Here is an 18,162-nt window from a genome sequence, read left to right on the forward strand (position 1 = left end):
CATGCCCACAGGGGTGTACTAACATGCTAATGGAGCCGACTAGCAAGGGAAGCAACGCCCTTGGGACTAGTCCCTGCACTCATTAGCATATGATAAAAGGTATATAGAAATACTTTTTCTAAAATCCCTTTATCTATGCTACTAGATACAGGGACAGTTAGGCAGGGATTAGCAATATACACCCAGAACTGCTCGTGATACTGGCTGCATATTGGACCTGACAGGTTCCCTTTAAGCTCCTTTTGCTGTAGTTTAATCCCTTAAATGCCCCTGTCAATCTCTGAAATGTATAAAAAGGTGCACAATCAGAGTGTCATGCCATTTAGGACACCGATCACAACCATCGCTCCCACCTCAGGTGCTGATGGTTACTATTACAGACATGGGGGGGTTCCTGGTGGGCTTCACCGGAGACCCTCATTTTCCCATTACTCTGCGGTTATTGCAGTGTATAGAAGAATCGTTCAAGTTCCTTGGGGGAGGAGCTAAAAAAATAAAAACAAAAAACCTCATATGTACCCCATGACAGCTTACAATACAAAAATGAATGTGCCAATGACTGCTCACGTAGCTCCATGGATCAAAAAGGATTTTTGTGTACTCACCGTAAAATCTCTTTCTCTGAGTCTTCATTGGGGGACACAGTACCATGGGTGTATGCTGCTGTGACTAGGAGGCTGACACTAAGTGAACATAAAAAGAGTTAGCTCCTCCCTGGCAGTGTACACCCGGAGGCGGATCTATGCCAGTTTAGTGTACAAGCAGTAGTAGGAGAGACCTGAACAACCATAAATAAATGTAATACAAAGAGAAAAAAAACGTGTGGTGAAACACAGTTCCTTATGGAAACGTATATATATAATAGCCGGATGGACAAAAAAACGTTGACCCGGAAAGACACCGGGAACATCCGGCAAGTGAAGACCTCACAATCCAAACAGGGTGGGTGCTGTGTCCCCCAATGAAGACTCAGAGAAAGAGATTTTACGGTGAGTACACAAAAATCCTTCTTTCTCTATCGCTTTCATTGGGGGACACAGGACCATGGGACGTCCAAAAGCAGTCCCTGGGTGGGTACATAACAGTCCTTCAGATCCAAAGAAACACAAAAAATTCTGTAGGAAAGCTCTGTCCAATTGTTTACTACCTTTTCAGAGGTGTGCGACGGCCATCTGCAACACCTTTCTCCCAAGGCAGGCATCTGCTGATGCCTGGGTGTGGACCTTGTAAAACCTGGCGAAGGTATGAAGACTGGACCACGTGGCGGCTTTGCAGACTTGCTCGGCTGAAGCCTGGTGTCTGATTGCCCAAGACGCCCCAACTGCACGGGTGGAATGGGCTCTTACCCCCCTCGGAGGGGACTTGTCCCTGATTCGGTAGGACTCCGAAATGGCTGACCTGATCCATCCGGCAATGGTAGCCTTGGACGCCGGCATGCCCTTCTTGGAACCAGAAGGCAGGACGAACAAGTTGTCTGATTTGCGGAAAGGCGCAGTTCTTGAGACGTAAGTCCTGAGCGCTCGCACTAAGTCCAGAGTGTGCAGTGACCTCTCCAAGGAGCGAGTGGGTGCCGAACAAAAAGATGGAAGCACGATCTCTTCATTCAGATGAAAAGGAGACACCACCTTCGGCAGGAACGCAGGAGACGGGCGCAGGACAACCTTGTCCTGGTGAAAAACAAGAAAAGGTGAACGGCACGAAAGAGCTGCCAGTTTAGACGTTCGCCTGATTGAAGTGACCGCCACCAAAAAGACCACTTTCCAGGATAAGTGTGAGAATGAGGATTCTTTGAGTGGTTCAAATGGAGCCAGTTGGAGGGATCCTAAAACCAAATTAAGATCCCATGGTTCTAGCGGAGCCCGATAGGGCGGATTCAGATGGGCGACTCCTTGGATGAACGTCTTGACCTGTGGACGTGATGCTAGATTTCTCTGGAAAAGAACAGACAGAGCCGAATCTTGCCCCTTGATAGTTGCCAGCGAGAGACCCGCTTGTAACCCTGCCTGAAGGAACGCCAGTAGCTTCGGGAGTGACAGAACTAACGGGGAGGGATTGCCGTTGACCTCACACCACTGAAAAAAGGCCTTCCAGGTACGGTAGTAGATCTTTGACGATGAAGGCTTTCGAGCCCTGATCATAGTTTGTATCACTCCTGGAGCAAAGCCTGACTGAGCTAATAGCCAGGATTCAAGAGCCATGCCGTCAAATTGAGAACCCCTGAATTTTGATGGAAGAGCGGACCCTGAGACAGCAGGTCTGGCCGATCTGGAAGCCGCCATGGGGTGTCTGCGACGAGCTGTGCGTGTTCTGCGAACCACGCTCGTCTGGGCCATTCTGGGGCGATGAAAATCACTGGAATGCCCTCTGCCTTGATTTTCTTGAGGACTCTTGGGATCAGTGGAAGCGGTGGGAAGATAAACGGAAGTCTGAACTGATTCCACGGGAGGATGAGGGCGTCGACTCCTAGCGCCTGCTGGTCGTGGTAACGGGTGATGAACTGTGGGACTTGATTGTTGAACCGCGAGGCCATCAGGTCCACATCCGGAGTCCCCCATCTGTGGCAGATCTGTTCGAAAACCTCTCTGTTGAGAGACCATTCGCCCGACGCCAGACCCTGTCTGCTGAGATAGTCGGCCGCCCAATTTTCCACGCCGGGGATATGTACCGCGGAGATCCTGGAGTGGTGAGACTCTGTCCACTGTATGATCTTCTTCACCTCTCTCATCGCCATGATGCTCCTCGTGCCGCCCTGGTGATTGATGTATGCCACCGCCGTGGCGTTGTCCGACTGTATCCTGATTGGAGACCCCTGTATAAGGCGCTGAAAGGCTTGCAGGGCTCGTAAGACCGCTCTGATCTCCAAAACGTTGATCGGGAGCCGGCTTTCCCGGGAGGACCACTGACCGTGAGCCGTGTGTTGATGGAACACCGCTCCCCAGCCCAGAAGGCTGGCATCGGTGGTGACTGTCTGCCAGTGTACCGGTAAGAATGACGTTCCTTTGGAGAGATTTTGTCTGTTGGTCCACCAGAGCAGTGAGCGGCGGACTTCCGGGGACAAATGTATCTTGCGATCCAAGGTGAATAGAGACTTGTCCCATTTGTGCAGCAGAGATAGCTGAAGGGGGCGAAGGTGGAAGCGGGCAAATGGAACCGCCTCTATTGCCGCCACCATTCGACCGAGAGCCCTCATACCAAATCGTATGGACATCACTCTGGAGTGGAGGAGGGTCTGGATGTCTTTCCGGAGGGAGACAATCTTTTCCTGTGGGAGGGACACGCGTCCTTGGATGGTATCGAACTCCATGCCTAGGAAGGTAAGAGGACTTCTTCCGATTGATGAGCCAACCGAGCCAGGACAGAGTATCGATGGTAACCTGGACACTTAGAAGACAGTCGTTGAAAGAGGACCCTTTGATCAGCAAGTCATCCAGGTACGGAATCACCAAAACTCCGCTGGAGTGTAGGATCGACATGGCAGCATCCATGACTTTCGTGAACACTCGGGGCGCAGACGCAAGACCGAAAGGTAGGGCAGTAAACTGATAATGATCGTCTGCCACGGCAAAGCGCAGGAATTTCTGGTGCTGATGTGCAATCGTGATGTGCAGATATGCGTCCTGTATGTCCAGAGAGGCGAGGAATTCGCCGACCTCCATGGAGGCAATCACCGATCGGAGGGACTCCATGCGAAATCTTCGGGGTCTGACGTACCTGTTGATGATCTTGAGGTAGAGAACAGGGCGCACAGTGCCATCCTTTTTGGGGACAACGAAGCGGTTTGAGTAGACTCCCCTGAACCGTTCCGAAGTTGGAACCGGAATCACGACTCCTGAGCGGTGCAGAGATTCGATGGCGTGAAGAAAGGGGCGAGCTCGCGCGTCTGACTCGGGAGGATGGGAAAGGAAAAAACAACTTGGAGGAATTGACGAGAACTCTATCTTGTAACCCGAGACTAGGATTTCTCTGACCCAAGCGTCCGTGATCAAAGGCAGCCAGACGTGTTGGAAAAGAGAATGGCGCCCCCCCCCCACCTGGTCTGCGCTGGCGCGCGAAGACCACGAGTCATTTGGAGGAGTATCGCTGTGATCTAGATGCTGGTTTGGCTGGCTGGCGTGGTCTAGAACGCCAGGAGGGATTTGTTTTGAAGGACGGGTTCTTCCTGTTTCTCTGCGGGGATCTGTTCCTCCTAGGCTGTGTAGTGGAACTGAAGATGCGAAAAGGACGAAAACCTGAGGTCGGCTGGCGGCGCGGGATACGCCTTGGTCTCAGCTGGGGTAGGGAGGTGCTCTTTCCTCTCGTAGCCTCGGCGATAATCTGATCGAGCCTGTCTCCATACAGCCGGCCTCCTGCAAATGGGAGGGCGGTAAGGGATTTTTTCGAAGCCTCGTCTGCATTCCAGGCTCTAAGCCAGATCGCCCGGCGGATTGCCACCGTGTTGCTGGCCGCTTTTGCTGCGCAATTGGCTGTAGACAGAGATGCGTTAATGATATACTCACCCGCTAGAGCAATCTGTGCCGCCATGTTGACGAGCTCGGGATCGCTAGACTGTGCGCGAAGGCCTCTGCGGAGGGTGTCGGCCCAGGTCACCATGGCCTTAGCTACCCAGACGGCGGCGAAAGCCGGCGACAGGGCCGCGCCTGCTGCCTCAAAAGCCGAACGGGCGAATCTCTCGATGTTCCGATCCGTGGCGTCTCGGAGCGATGTCCCATGCGGCAGAGATAGCACTGTATGCGAGGCCAGGCGGGAGACCGGCGGGTCGACCACCGGTGAACCTGCCCATTCTTTCCTGAGATCCTCGGGGAAGGGATAGTGTAAATCAATCGACTTACCATTGTTGAACGTCTTGTCCGGTTGCTGTCTGTGCTTGCGTAGGATCTGAGCGAATTCCGGATGATCGCAGAAATACCTGTGGACACGTTTCACTCGTTTGAAAGATACCTGTGAGCTCTGGGTGGTGGCAGAGTCCGGCTGGAGCTTCAGCGTCGTATTCACCGCGTCGACCAGGCTGTCCACCATACGCCTGACATCGGATGCCTGATCCGAGTCCAGCAGTGAGGCTGCATTCGACTCTTCTCCTGAAAAATCCGACGGTCCCGGAGACGAGTGGCACTCGGGTCTTGGAGGGGAGAGAGGCCTCTGGGAGGAATTGGAAGACGAAACCGTGCGGGTCCGCTTCCGCGCTCCAGTAGCCGGGTCTGGGTCAGGCCGACTGTCGTCCTGCGACGGCTGGACCTGCGGGGCATGGCTGAGCATAGGGAGTGACTGCAACGCCTGCGCGATGGTCAGAGACGCCCTTGAAAGAGAGTCCACCGATTTGGAGAAGTCAGCCACTCCGGGGGAGGGAGCGCATTGGAGCCCGGGGCGTCCTGTACTGCTGCAGTAGCGACGTGGACGGGGGGGCTGGCGGCGTCCGGGGCAATCTGCGTGGGCTGCGGGTCAGGAACACAAGCTGAGCAGAGAGGGGTAGCCTGGCCTTGGGAGAATTTTTCGTTGCAGGACGAGCACGCAAAATGCATTATAAAGGAGGCCTGTTTGGATTGGGAAGACTTAGAGTTAGGCATGGCTGCTCAGGGGGCTCCTACTAGAGACACTAGGGAGGAGACAGGAGATAGGATGAAAGAAAAAAAAAAAGTAAAAAGTCGCTGGTCCTAATCAGGAGCAGCACTCACCCAGGCCTGTGTCCTTCCCGGGTCAGCAGGGGCCTCAGAGTAGCTGGGACAGCCGCAGGAAAATCGACGCTGTTGCTCACCGGCCTGCCTATGCTGAAGTGAGCCGTTTGTAGAAAAAACGCGGGCTTTTGACTTTTTTTTTTTTTTTCTTTACTGTGGGGGGGGGAAGCTGGCTGTCGCAGGGCATAAAATGCGTGGGGTGGGACCGGAGAGTTGCGCGCGCATCGGGGGGCGGAGCGCTCCGGCCCGAGGCAGGCCCCAAGCCAGGGACTAAATTAGTGGGTGGCCGCCGGGAGCGCAGTGCTGCGCGCGGAGGAGATCTTACCTGCATCCCAGCGGTGTCGCTCTGATCCACGGTCCCATCCTCTGGTGCTGCCGGTGAGTCCAGTCTGCCCCTGGGAGATACTAGGGGGAAACGCTGGGGAGCTTGGGGAACGCTGCAGAGCGCGCCTGCGCTGCATGAACAGATCCACTGCCTGGGCCCAAGGTAGAAGGAGGAACGCTGGGGGAGGCCTGGTGCTGTGAGCGCTCCTGCGCTGTAGCCTGCGATCCTGACATCGGGTCCTGGGTTGCAGAGATTCCTCGCCGCCTCCACCAGAAGCACCCCTTGGGATGGTACCATAGGGGCGGACGGGGAGTGTGTCCTTAAAAAATAAAAATGTTCGACCCCAAGCAGCCCCTGGGGCGGTACCATGGGGCAGGAGGGGGATAGGGCCTGGTGTCTCGAGCCTCAAACAACCCTGGGGACGGTACCCGGAGGGGAGGAGAAGGCGAGGGTTCTCTCTGATGCGGGGACTTTAACCCTGCAGAAGAGACAAAAAACCTAGAAAGATGAGAAGGCTGAGCGGCGCCGTATAGCTACGAAAAAACGGAAAAAAGGAATAGGCAAGGCTGAGGTTGGCCCACAGAGATACGGGCCCACTTCAGCCTCCTACGACACTAAGCAAAAAACTGGCATAGATCCGCCTCCGGCTCGGGGTGTATACTGCCAGGGAGGAGCTAACTCTTTATGTTCACTTAGTGTCAGCCTCCTAGTCACAGCAGCATACACCCATGGTCCTGTGTCCCCCCAATGAAAGCGATAGAGAAAATAGACAAACCTTATTTTTATTTTAACTAATTTTTTAATATTTTTCTTTTACTGCCAAAATAAATATTCAATAGACACAAGTCTCCCCGCTGGTACACGCAGCTATCTTGACAATTGTTGGGCCTTGGTACCTGCTCCCATCCCATAGAAGGTAGTGGTGGTTGGGCAGGGGCAGGTCATTTCACTTATTTTTAAGGGAGCATGTGTTTGGCAATTTTTGGTGCTCCTATAGGGTTTTTATTTTTCTAGAAACAGCGCCACTCTTGTCCATGGATACGTCCATCCTCGTACTGCAGCTTAGACCATTGCCAAGTGCATGGGGCTGAGCTGCAATGTCAGACCCGACCAGAGGACACAGTTTCGGGAATATAGAAAGAACCTCTTTTCTTCATTTTGGACAACCTCTGACCTTTGGGGTCTTTATAATTGATTAGGTCTTGTCTGGTTATTATTTCTAGCCAACGATGGTGGAATAGTCACTAACTCTTTTTGCTTCGTTAGTCGTTTGGCTGTAACGAGCCCTTTATATCCAGAGAACAGTATATCTTGCGTGTTCATGTACTTTGTATTTGCATTTGTGATTTCAGGCCTCAGAAACTGAATTTAACTGTTGTGAATGAGACGGTTCTGATCGACAATATAGAAATATTCAAGAAAAACGGGTTTGATTTCATCTTCGATGAAGACGGTATGTGTGATAAACTCATTCAGAGGGCTATTGCTAATTTATTAAATGGAACAAGCATTTTAAAAACTTTTGACATGATGTTTTGATCTGCGCCGTCCCACACCTCTAGCTAAAACAAAGGGGACACAGTCCTTAAAGGGAACCTGTCATGTTGGAATTGTATCTGATCTGCAGGAGGAGCGGATCCTATTTTTGAAGGAAAATTTTCAATCTAAATTGTATTTTATTTTATGAAATCCATGATGTTTGTAAGTCTAGGAGTCCAGTGGGCGTTTCTACTAATGATTGACAGCTATCTCTTTATATAGGGAAGACTGTCAATCACTAGTAGGACCATCCAATGGACTCACAAACATGCTCTCCACAGACCGGACTGCATGGGAAACACGACAGGTTCCCTTTAAGTGAATGCTGTCTTCCTTAGTCCCTGAACAGTGCCCCTTAGAGTCGATCATGTAATGTACTAATTAAAAAAAACCTTTTAAGCGATCCATATATTATCGATCAGTCCACATTGAGCCTATCAAAAATGAATTAACACAAAGCTCAACATCTGCACCCATCTTTTTAGCAAAACTTCATACAGGTCATTATGACATATAAAAAGAAGTGTTGATTGACCACTACCATGCTCGGTACTCATTACTAGTGATGAGCGGGCACTACCATGCTCAGGTGCTCAGTACTCGTAACTAGTGATGAGCGGGCACTACCATGCTCAGGTGCTCAGTACTCGTAACTAGTGATGAGCGGGCACTACCATGCTCGGATGCTCGGTACTCATTACTAGTGATGAGCGGGGACTACCATGCTCAGGTGCTCAGTACTCGTAACTAGTGATGAGCGGGCACTACCATGCTCGGTACTCATTACTAGTGATGAGTCAGCACTACCATGCTCAGGTGCTCAGTAATCATAACTAGTGATGAGTTAGCACTACCATGCTCGGGTGCTCAGTACTCATAACTAGTGATAAGCGGGCACTACCATGCTCAGGTATTCAGTAACTAGCATCACTAGTTACGAGTACTGAGCACTTGAGCATGGTAGTGCCCGCTGATCACTAGTTACAAGTACTGAGCATGGTAGTGCCCACTCATCACTAGTTATGAGTACTGAGCACCCGAGCATGGTAGTGCCCGCTCATCACTAGTTACAAGTACTGAGCACCTGAGCATGGTAGTGCCCACTCATCACTAGTTATGAGTACTGAGCACACAAGCATGGTAGTGCCCGCTCATCACTAGTTAAGAGTACTGAGCACCCGAGCATGGTAGTGCCCACTCATCACTAGTTACGAGCATGATAGTGCCCGCTCATCACTAGTTACGAGTACTGAGCACCCGAGCATGGTAGTGCCCACTCATCACTAGTTACGAGCATGATAGTGCCCGCTCACCACTAGTTACGAGTACTGAGTACTTGAGCATGGTAGTGTCCGCTCATCACTAGTTACGAGTACCGAGCATGGTAGTGCCCGCTCATCACTAGTTACGAGTACTGAGCACCCGAGCATGGTAGTGCCCGCTCATCACTAGTTATGAGTACTGAGCACACGAGCATGGTAGTGCCCGCTCATCACTAGTTAAAAAGTTTTGTTTTTTTTTCATTAATACCAATGCTGCCATTTAAATTTGTCATATATAAACCAGAATCAGGGGCATACCTATACGTGGGTGCAGGGTTTGCAGATGCCCCCAGGCCTTGGAGCTGAGGGGGGCACATAAAGGTCCCCTTGGCCCATTCAAGACCAATGCATTCACTACATCTGTTATGGTTGGGTGCCGTGTTGGAGTTTTCGCATTGGGACCCACAGGCCTCAAGTTACTCCACTGCACCACACCGTATGGTTATTTCACCTTAAATTGACTTTTGGTAGCATATTTTGTAAGCGCTGGACTAATAGTTGCCAGGTGAAAAGGGAATTGTACCACACTTGTAATTAATTTGTACTAGCTTTTTTTTTTACCATAGGTCCATGTTACTAAATTAATACCCATTAATTTTGTTTTCTTTAAAGCTCCAATCATGGAAAGAGTCAAATTAGTTTCTTTACCAACCAGCAAAAATTGGATGTTTGGCCAGCAAGACATAGAGGAACTGATCTTTATGCTCAGCGATTCCCCAGGAGTGATGTGCCGGCCGTCTCGAGTAAGGCAGATGTTTGCCTCAAGAGCCTGCAGGAAATCTGTAAGTGCCGCAAATGGAGCTTTAGTAACATTACCGGGTGTGCACAGGAATAAAATGCTACAAAATGTCATCTCTTCTATGGTATATATTTAATGGGTCATCCAAATTCTTGGGGGGGGGGGGAAAGAAATGCAGCAAATATATAAAATGAAAAAAAAAGAGCTTACTCCTGGCGGTGAAGTAATCCCACCCGGCCTTTAATCAAACAAGGAGCTGCGAATGACAGCAAATAGGAGGATTATAGCGCTCCAGTTCTATGGCCCCTAAACCAGGGTATAGCAAATTTATTTGTACATCTCTAGTAAGTTGTTCTTTTTGCTTTATAACTTGATTTTCACTATACAGTGTGTCCACCCATATCCGGTCCACCGCCATTAACTTGAGAACGGCGGCAGCTATAGGCATAGAAGTGGTGTCTAGGTGTAGTAAAGTAGCCATGCGCTACGCAATGAAACCACCTATAGCGCCACCTGGGGGAAAACAACGGAGTTAGCATTTTTATCTTGAAAACGGAACGAGATAGAGAAAAAAAAGTGAATTAAAAAATTGTCGGGCATCATCAATTTAATACGAATTGACACCTTGCATACAAAAATGCTGATATGAAACCCATGACCCCCCCCCCACCAAAACATTGAATGCTGGTCACGCATATGGCGCTCATTTAACTTTGATGCTCTTGGTGGCCGCATCTGGACTCTGCACAGCATACTGTATCTTGCTGCACGTTGTGCAATATGGCAGGTGACGCGTTTGCACAAGCATCTGTGATACGTCGTTGTAGGTCCTGCAATGTTGGTGGAGGGGTCGCATACACCTGCTGTTTGATATGACCTCACAGAAAGAAGTCCAATGGGGTCAGGTCAGGTGAACATGGAGGCCACAGTATGCAGCCACCATACCCAATGACTTGTAGGAAGGTCTCCATGAGGCATCGCTTCACTTCCACAGCCTTGTGAGTTTTACACGTTCTAATCATAGCATTTCTGTATGCAAGGTGTCGATTCATATTGAATTGATGATGCTCTACAACTTTGTAATTCACTTTTCTTTGTCGCTCCTAATTGGGAGACCCAGACAATTGGGTGTATAGCTACTGCCTCCGGAGGCCACACAAAGTATTACACTTAAAAGTGTAAGGCCCCTCCCCTTCTGGCTATACACCCCCCCGTGGGATCACGGGCTCCTCAGTTTTATGCTTTGTGCGAAGGAGGTCAGACATGCACGCATAGCTCCAATGTTTAGTCAGCAGCAGCTGCTGACTATGTCGGATGGAAGAAAAGAGGGCCCATACGGGGGCCCCCAGCATGCTCCCTTCTCACCCCACTTGCGGTCGGCGGTGTTTGTTAAGGTTGAGGTACCCATTGCGGGTACGGAGGCTGGAGCCCACATGCTGATTCCTTCCCCATCCCCATTAGGGCTCTGGGTGAAGTGGGACTTGACCGGTCTCCGGGCACTGAGACCGTGCTCCATCCACAGCCCCTGGAGGATCTGCTGGATACGGAGCGGAGTTTCCTCAGGGACAGGACCCTGCTTCATTAAGGTACTCCGTGTCCCCGTGCTTACCGCACGCACACTGCAGCATTGCTGGGTGTGTTAGTGCGCCGGGGTAAACAGCGCTGCTGCGCTTGTGCCGTTACTCACTACAGCTCTGCTGAGTGAGGAGACTTAGTACGATCGGCCGATCCGGCCGCTGGGGTCAGTGTTTAATGCGTCGCGGCTGGGATTTGTGGTGCGCCGGGGACTTCCGCGCTGGCCGTGCATATATGACGGTCGCGCTAGATTACTACAGTCCCCGGCTTTTGCGGCCTCGTTCGTATCGTTCCCGCCCCCAGACCTGCCAGTCAGGAGGAGGGCGGGACGCTGTACAGACCAGCAGCGCTAAGAGCTGGAGTCTGTTTTACATACTCCAGCCCTCACACTAGGCACAGTGGGACGCAGTTTCCCGCACTTTTGTTTGTGGCACGCCCACGGTCCGCCCCTCTTCACAGGACGCCGGCAGCCATTCCTGCCTGCACGCTGAGCTGCAGAGGGGAGGCTGGGAGACCCAGACAAGGGATTCTACGACCTCACACCCGCTTTTCAGCGGGCGGTAAGCAGCCCTCAAGGGCTCTCCCCCACTTGTGCCATAGTGTACTTTGTATTTTGTGCTGGCAATACTTTACACTGTACGGTCGCTGGTGATTTTCTGCTATATACCCTCCTTAGATTTCTCAAGGAGACAACAGCATGTCGTCCGCAAAAAAGCAAAAGTGCCAAGGCACGGACTTTATATGCTGCCTGTACCGCATGTGGGGCTGCTGTACCGGCAGGTTCCACTGACCCCCATTGTGTGCAGTGCTCGGCCCCTGTGGCAATTGCTCAGCCGGGGCCTCTGCTAGAGGTGACCCAGGGAGAACCACCTGTGAATGCTGTCCAGGTGACAGGGACGGAGTTTGCAGCTTTTGCTGACAGATTGTCTATGACTATGTCTAAAATTCTTGAAACATTGCAGTCTAGACCAGTAACTCAGACCATGGGCACTGTTGGTTCATTGCCCCCTGGTCCCCCTCAGCTGGAACACTTCCTAGCTCCGGGGGTGTCACATGCACCCCAGGGTGACGGCTCTGACTCGGACGACAGTCCCAGACAACCTAAGCGGGCTCGCTATGAGCGACCCTCAACTTCATCACACTGGTCAGGGTCCCAGCGGGACGACTCTCTGTGTGATGAGGCGGATGTAACTGATCAGGATTCTGATACTGGGGCCGCTCTCAATCTAGATACCCCGGATGGTGACGCCATAGTGAATGATCTTATAGCGTCCATCAATAAGATGTTAGATATTTCTCCACAAGCTCCTCCTGCGGAGGAGGCAGCTTCACAGCAGGAGAAATTCCATTTCAGGTATCCCAAGCGTAAATTAGGCACTTTTCTGGACCACTCTGACTTTAGAGACGCAATCCAGAAACACCACGCTTATCCAGATAAGCGTTTCTCCAAACGGCTTAAAGATACGCGCTATCCTTTTCCCCCTGACGTGGTCAAGGGCTGGACACAGTGTCCCAAGGTGGACCCTCCAATCTCCAGGCTTGCAGCCAGATCTCTAGTTGCAGTGGAAGATGGGGCGGCACTTAAAGATGCCACTGACAGACAGATGGAGCTCTGGTTAAAATCCATCTATGAAGCTATTGGAGCGTCGTTGGCGCCAGCATTCGCAGCCGTATGGGCACTCCAAGCTATTTCAGCTGGCCTTACACAGGTCGACACGGTCACACGTACATCTGCTCCGCAGGTGGCACCATTGACCTCTCAAATGTCTGCATTCGCGTCTTACGCGATTAATGCTGTCCTAGACTCTACGAGCCGTACGGCGGTGGCGTCAGCCAACTCCGTGGTTTTACGCAGAGCCCTGTGGTTGAGAGAATGGAAGGCAGATTCTTCTTCCAAGAAGTGCTTAACCAGTTTGCCTTTTTCTCGTGACCGATTGTTTGGTGAGCGTTTGGATGAAATCATTAACACTCAAGGGTAAGGATTCAGCCTTACCGCAACCCAGACAAAACAAACCCCAACAGAGGAGGGGACAGTCTGGTTTTCGGTCCTTTCGAGGCTCAGGCAGGTCCCAATTCTACTCGTCCAAAAGGACTCAAAAGGATCAGAGGAGCTCAGATTCTTGGCGGACTCAATCACGCCCAAAAAAGCCAGCCGGAAGAACCGTTACCAAGACGGCTTCCTCATGACTTTCGGCCTCCTCTCTCCGCATCCTCGGTCGGTGGCAGGCTCTCCCGCTTTGGCGACATTTGGCTGTCACAGGTCAAAGACCGTTGGGTGAGAGACATTCTGTCTCACGGGTACAGGATAGAGTTCAGCTCTCGTCCTCCAACTCGTTTCTTCAGAACTTCTCCACCGCCCGACCGAGCCGATGCTCTGCTGCAAGCGGTGTCCGCTCTAAAGGCGGAAGGAGTGGTGACTTCCGTTCCTCTTCAGGAACAAGGCCACGGTTTTTACTCCAATTTGTTTGTGGTGCCAAAGAAGGACGGGTCGTTCCGTCCCGTCCTGGATCTAAAGCTGCTCAACAAACACGTAAAAACCAGGAGGTTCCGGATGGAATCTCTCCGCTCCGTTATCGCCTCAATGTCTCAAGGAGATTTCCTAGCATCAATAGACATCAAGGATGCTTATCTCCACGTGCAGATTGCACCAGAGCATCAGCGTTTTCTACGCTTCGTTATAGGAAGCGAACACCTGCAGTTCGTAGCTCTACCTTTCGGGCTGGCGACAGCCCCTCGGGTCTTCACCAAGGTCATGGCAGCAGTAGTAGCAGTCCTGCACTCGCAAGGTCACTCTGTGATCCCGTATTTAGACGATCTACTTATCAAGGCACCCTCTCAAGAGGCATGCCAACACAGCCTGAACGTGGCACTGAAGACTCTCCAGAGTTTCGGGTGGATCATCAACTTTTCAAAGTCAAATCTAACCCCGACCCAATCACTAATATATCTTGGCATGGAGTTTCATACTCTCTCAGCGATAGTGAAACTTCCACTGGACAAACAGTGCTCACTACAGACAGGGGTGCAATCTCTCCTGCAGGGCCAGTCGCACCCCTTGAGGCGCCTCATGCACTTCCTAGGGAAGATGGTAGCAGCAATGGAAGCAGTTCCTTTTGCGCAGTTTCATCTGCGTCCATTACAATGGGACATTCTCCGCCAATGGGACGGGAAGTCGACGTCCCTCGACAGGGAGGTCTCCCTCTCTCAGGCAGCCAAGGAATCTCTCCGCTGGTGGCTTCTTCCCACCTCATTGTCAAAAGGAAAGTCGTTCCTACCCCCATCCTGGGCGGTGGTCACGACAGATGCGAGTCTATCAGGGTGGGGAGCAGTGTTTCTCCACCACAGGGCTCAAGGTACGTGGACTCGGAAAGAGTCCACCCTTCAGATCAATGTTCTGGAAATCAGAGCAGTCTATTTTGCCCTACAAGCCTTCCAACAGTGGCTGGAAGGCAAGCAGATCCGAATTCAGTCGGACAACTCCACAGCGGTGGCATACATCAACCACCAAGGGGGAACACGCAGTCGGCAAGCCTTCCAGGAAGTCCGGCGGATTCTGACGTGGGTGGAAGACACGGCATCCACCATATCCGCAGTCCACATCCCAGGCGTAGAAAACTGGGAAGCAGACTTTCTCAGTCGCCAGGGCATGGACGCAGGGGAATGGTCCCTTCACCCGGACGTGTTTCAGGAGAGCTGTCGCCGCTGGGGGATGCCGGACGTCGACCTGATGGCGTCACGGCACAACAACAAAGTCCCGGTTTTCATGGCACGGTCTCACGATCACCGAGCTCTGGCGGCAGACGCCTTAGTTCAAGATTGGTCGCAGTTCCGGCTACCGTATGTGTTCCCACCTCTGGCATTGTTGCCCAGAGTGCTCCGCAAAATCAGGTCCGACTGCCGCCGCGCCATTCTCGTCGCTCCAGACTGGCCAAGGAGGTCGTGGTACCCGGATCTGTGGCACCTCACGGTAGGCCATCCGTGGGCACTACCAGACCGTCCAGACTTGCTGTCTCAAGGGCCGTTTTTCCATCTGAATTCTGCGGCCCTGAACCTGACTGTGTGGCCATTGAGTCCTGGATCCTAGCGGCCTCAGGTTTATCTCATGAAGTGGTTGCCACCATGAGACAGGCTAGGAAGCCATCCTCCGCCAAGATCTACCACAGGACGTGGAGGATATTCCTATCTTGGTGCTCTGCTCAGGGAGTTTCTCCCTGGCCTTTTGCATTGCCTACTTTTCTTTCCTTCCTGCAGTCTGGGTTGGAAAAAGGTTTGTCGCTTGGCTCCCTTAAAGGTCAAGTCTCCGCGCTATCCGTATTTTTTCAGAAACGCCTGGCGCGACTTCCTCAGGTACGCACGTTCCTGCAAGGGGTTTGTCATATCGTCCCCCCTTACAGGCGGCCGTTGGAGCCCTGGGACCTGAACAAGGTTCTAATTGCTCTCCAGAAGCCGCCTTTCGAGCCTATGAAGGAGGTTTCCCTTTCTCGTCTTTCACAGAAAGTGGCCTTTCTAGTGGCGGTCACGTCTCTTCGGAGAGTGTCCGAGCTGGCGGCGTTATCATGCAGATCTCCATTCCTGGTGTTTCACCAGGACAAGGTAGTTCTGCGTCCAATTCCAGAATTTCTTCCCAAGGTGGTATCTTCCTTTCATCTCAATCAAGATATCACTTTACCGTCTTTGTGTCCGCATCCAGTTCACCAATTTGAAAAGGGTTTGCATTTATTGGATCTGGTGAGAGCACTCAGGATCTACATTTCCCGCACGGCGTCTCTGCGCCGCTCGGATGCACTCTTTGTCCTTGTCGCTGGTCAGCGTAAAGGGTCGCAAGCTTCCAAATCCACCCTTGCGCGGTGGATCAAGGAACCAATTCTTCACACCTACCGTTCGGCTGGGCTTCCGATTCCATCAGGACTGAAAGCCCATTCTACCAGAGCCGTGGGTGCGTCCTGGGCATTACGGCACCAGGCTACGGCTCAGCAGGTGTGCCAGGCGGCTACCTGGTCGAGTCTGCACACTTTTACCAAGCATTATCAGGTGCATACCTACGCTTCGGCGGATGCCGGCCTAGGTAGACAAGTCCTTCAGGCGGCGGTGGCTCACCTGTAGGAAAGGGCTGTTTGACGGCCCTATCACGAGGTATTCTTTTACCCACCCAGGGACTGCTTTTGGACGTCCCAATTGTCTGGGTCTCCCAATTAGGAGCGACAAAGAAGAAGGGAATTTTGTTTACTTACCGTAAATTCCTTTTCTTCTAGCTCCAATTGGGAGACCCAGCACCCGCCCTGTTTTCTTAGGAAGTTTGTTTTTTTCGGGTGCACATGTTGTTCATGTTGAACAGTTCAGTTCTCCGAGGCTGTTTCTCGGGTTGAATTTGTATTTAAAACAGTTATTGGCTTTCCTCCTTCTTGCTTTTGCACTAAAACTGAGGAGCCCGTGATCCCACGGGGGGGGTGTATAGCCAGAAGGGGAGGGGCCTTACACTTTTAAGTGTAATACTTTGTGTGGCCTCCGGAGGCAGTAGCTATACACCCAATTGTCTGGGTCTCCCAATTGGAGCTAGAAGAAAAGGAATTTACGGTAAGTAAACAAAATTCCCTTCTTCTCTATCTTGTTCCATTTTCGAGATAACAATGCTAACTCCGTTGTTTTCCACCAGGTGGTGCTTTTATAGGTGGTTTCATTGCGTAGGACATGGCTACTTTACTATACGTAGACACCACTTCTATGCCTATAGCTGCTGCCGTTCTCAAGTTAATGGCGGTGGACAGGATATGGGTGGACACACTGTATAGTGCAATTATTCTTGGAGAATAGAGAAGAAGCAATCACAGCTTCAAGTCTTGAAAAAAGACCAAAAAACAAAACCTAAATCAGATGTTTCTCCAACTTTAAAAGTTGAGGGCTCTGCAGAATTGGACGACTCCTTCTCCAGCAGTCTCGTAGACAATATATGAAGTGGAGGTTGAGCCTGGGAACCTTTGCTCCGTTCAAGATCGGACTGTTCGAGCGATTGTCGCCAGTCCTAGTGGTCAAACCCTGAGCGATCAGTAAGGATAGGAAAAAATGTTCAATTCTGGAATATGCCTTTAACAATTGCACTACTGATCGGCCTCACCAGACCGGATGTCCCAGCTGTCAGACCCCCTCAGAAATAACTTTTGATTCTTGCAATACCCCAGTAAGGTTTCATGGTTTGTTTGTTTTTTGCCATCAGGTAATGATTGGTACAGCCTTAAAGACCCATGAAATGAGGAAACTGGTGGATCACATGGGAGAAATTGAGCAACCATGGAACTGTCCTCACGGGCGGCCAACGATGAGGCACCTGGCCAGCCTGGACCTGATCGACTTCTGAGTAATACACATGTGGGGGCACAGGGGGCAAGAGGTGCCTACAAGGAAACAAGTGGATTAAAGGTTTTATGGTTCTACATGACCACAGTAGCCAAACCCCTAGGTTTTATTCACAACAGACTGCATTGTTGGATTTATCCTACATATGTAAAAAGAAACTAAAAAAACAAAAACACTTTTACACACCACAAAGTTCATGTTTTTTTATTACCCTTTTGCTATCTTGAAATAAATATTTTATTTATTAGTTTTGCACATGGTCGAGTTTGCATTTCCGGTGTGTGGTAGGATGTGGCCCTTTTGCCATCACATAGGTTGGGTTATGGCAGCCTGGGAGTAACAGGGAAAATCAGCAACGTGCCTAAGGCCATGTGCCCACGGGACAAGGACAATGTACCCACGGATTTTGTCGTGAAAAACCTGCGGATTTATCTGGATTTTCCAGATAAATCCGCAGGTTTAAGTCAAGTACAGACACTCCCCGTGTTATCCTATGGGATTTAGGGGAGTCCTGCATCCATTCTGCGTTTTTTTGCGGGCTGCGGATTTCCTGCAGCCGCACGTAACTGCATGTCAATTATTCATGCGGAATAACTGCCTTTCTTTGTCGCTCCTAATTGGGAGACCCAGCCAATTAGTTTT

General features: G+C 51.1%; 1 protein-coding gene across 1 annotated transcript in view; it reads left to right on the plus strand.

Annotated features, from left to right (window-relative positions):
• Positions 1 to 17,767, plus strand: part of PMS2 (PMS1 homolog 2, mismatch repair system component) — a 109,983-nt gene extending 92,216 nt beyond the window's left edge. The window contains exons 13-15 of the mRNA XM_075318046.1: positions 7,347 to 7,447; positions 9,468 to 9,637; positions 17,381 to 17,767. Of these exons, the coding sequence (XP_075174161.1) occupies positions 7,347 to 7,447; positions 9,468 to 9,637; positions 17,381 to 17,521 (412 nt within the window). The 3' untranslated portion in view covers positions 17,522 to 17,767. The remainder of the gene's footprint in view (positions 1 to 7,346; positions 7,448 to 9,467; positions 9,638 to 17,380) is intronic.
• Positions 17,768 to 18,162: the final 395 nt, after the last annotated feature.

Source organism: Anomaloglossus baeobatrachus, chromosome 7 (assembly GCF_048569485.1).
Source record: "Anomaloglossus baeobatrachus isolate aAnoBae1 chromosome 7, aAnoBae1.hap1, whole genome shotgun sequence".
NCBI classification, from domain to species: domain Eukaryota; kingdom Metazoa; phylum Chordata; class Amphibia; order Anura; family Aromobatidae; genus Anomaloglossus; species Anomaloglossus baeobatrachus.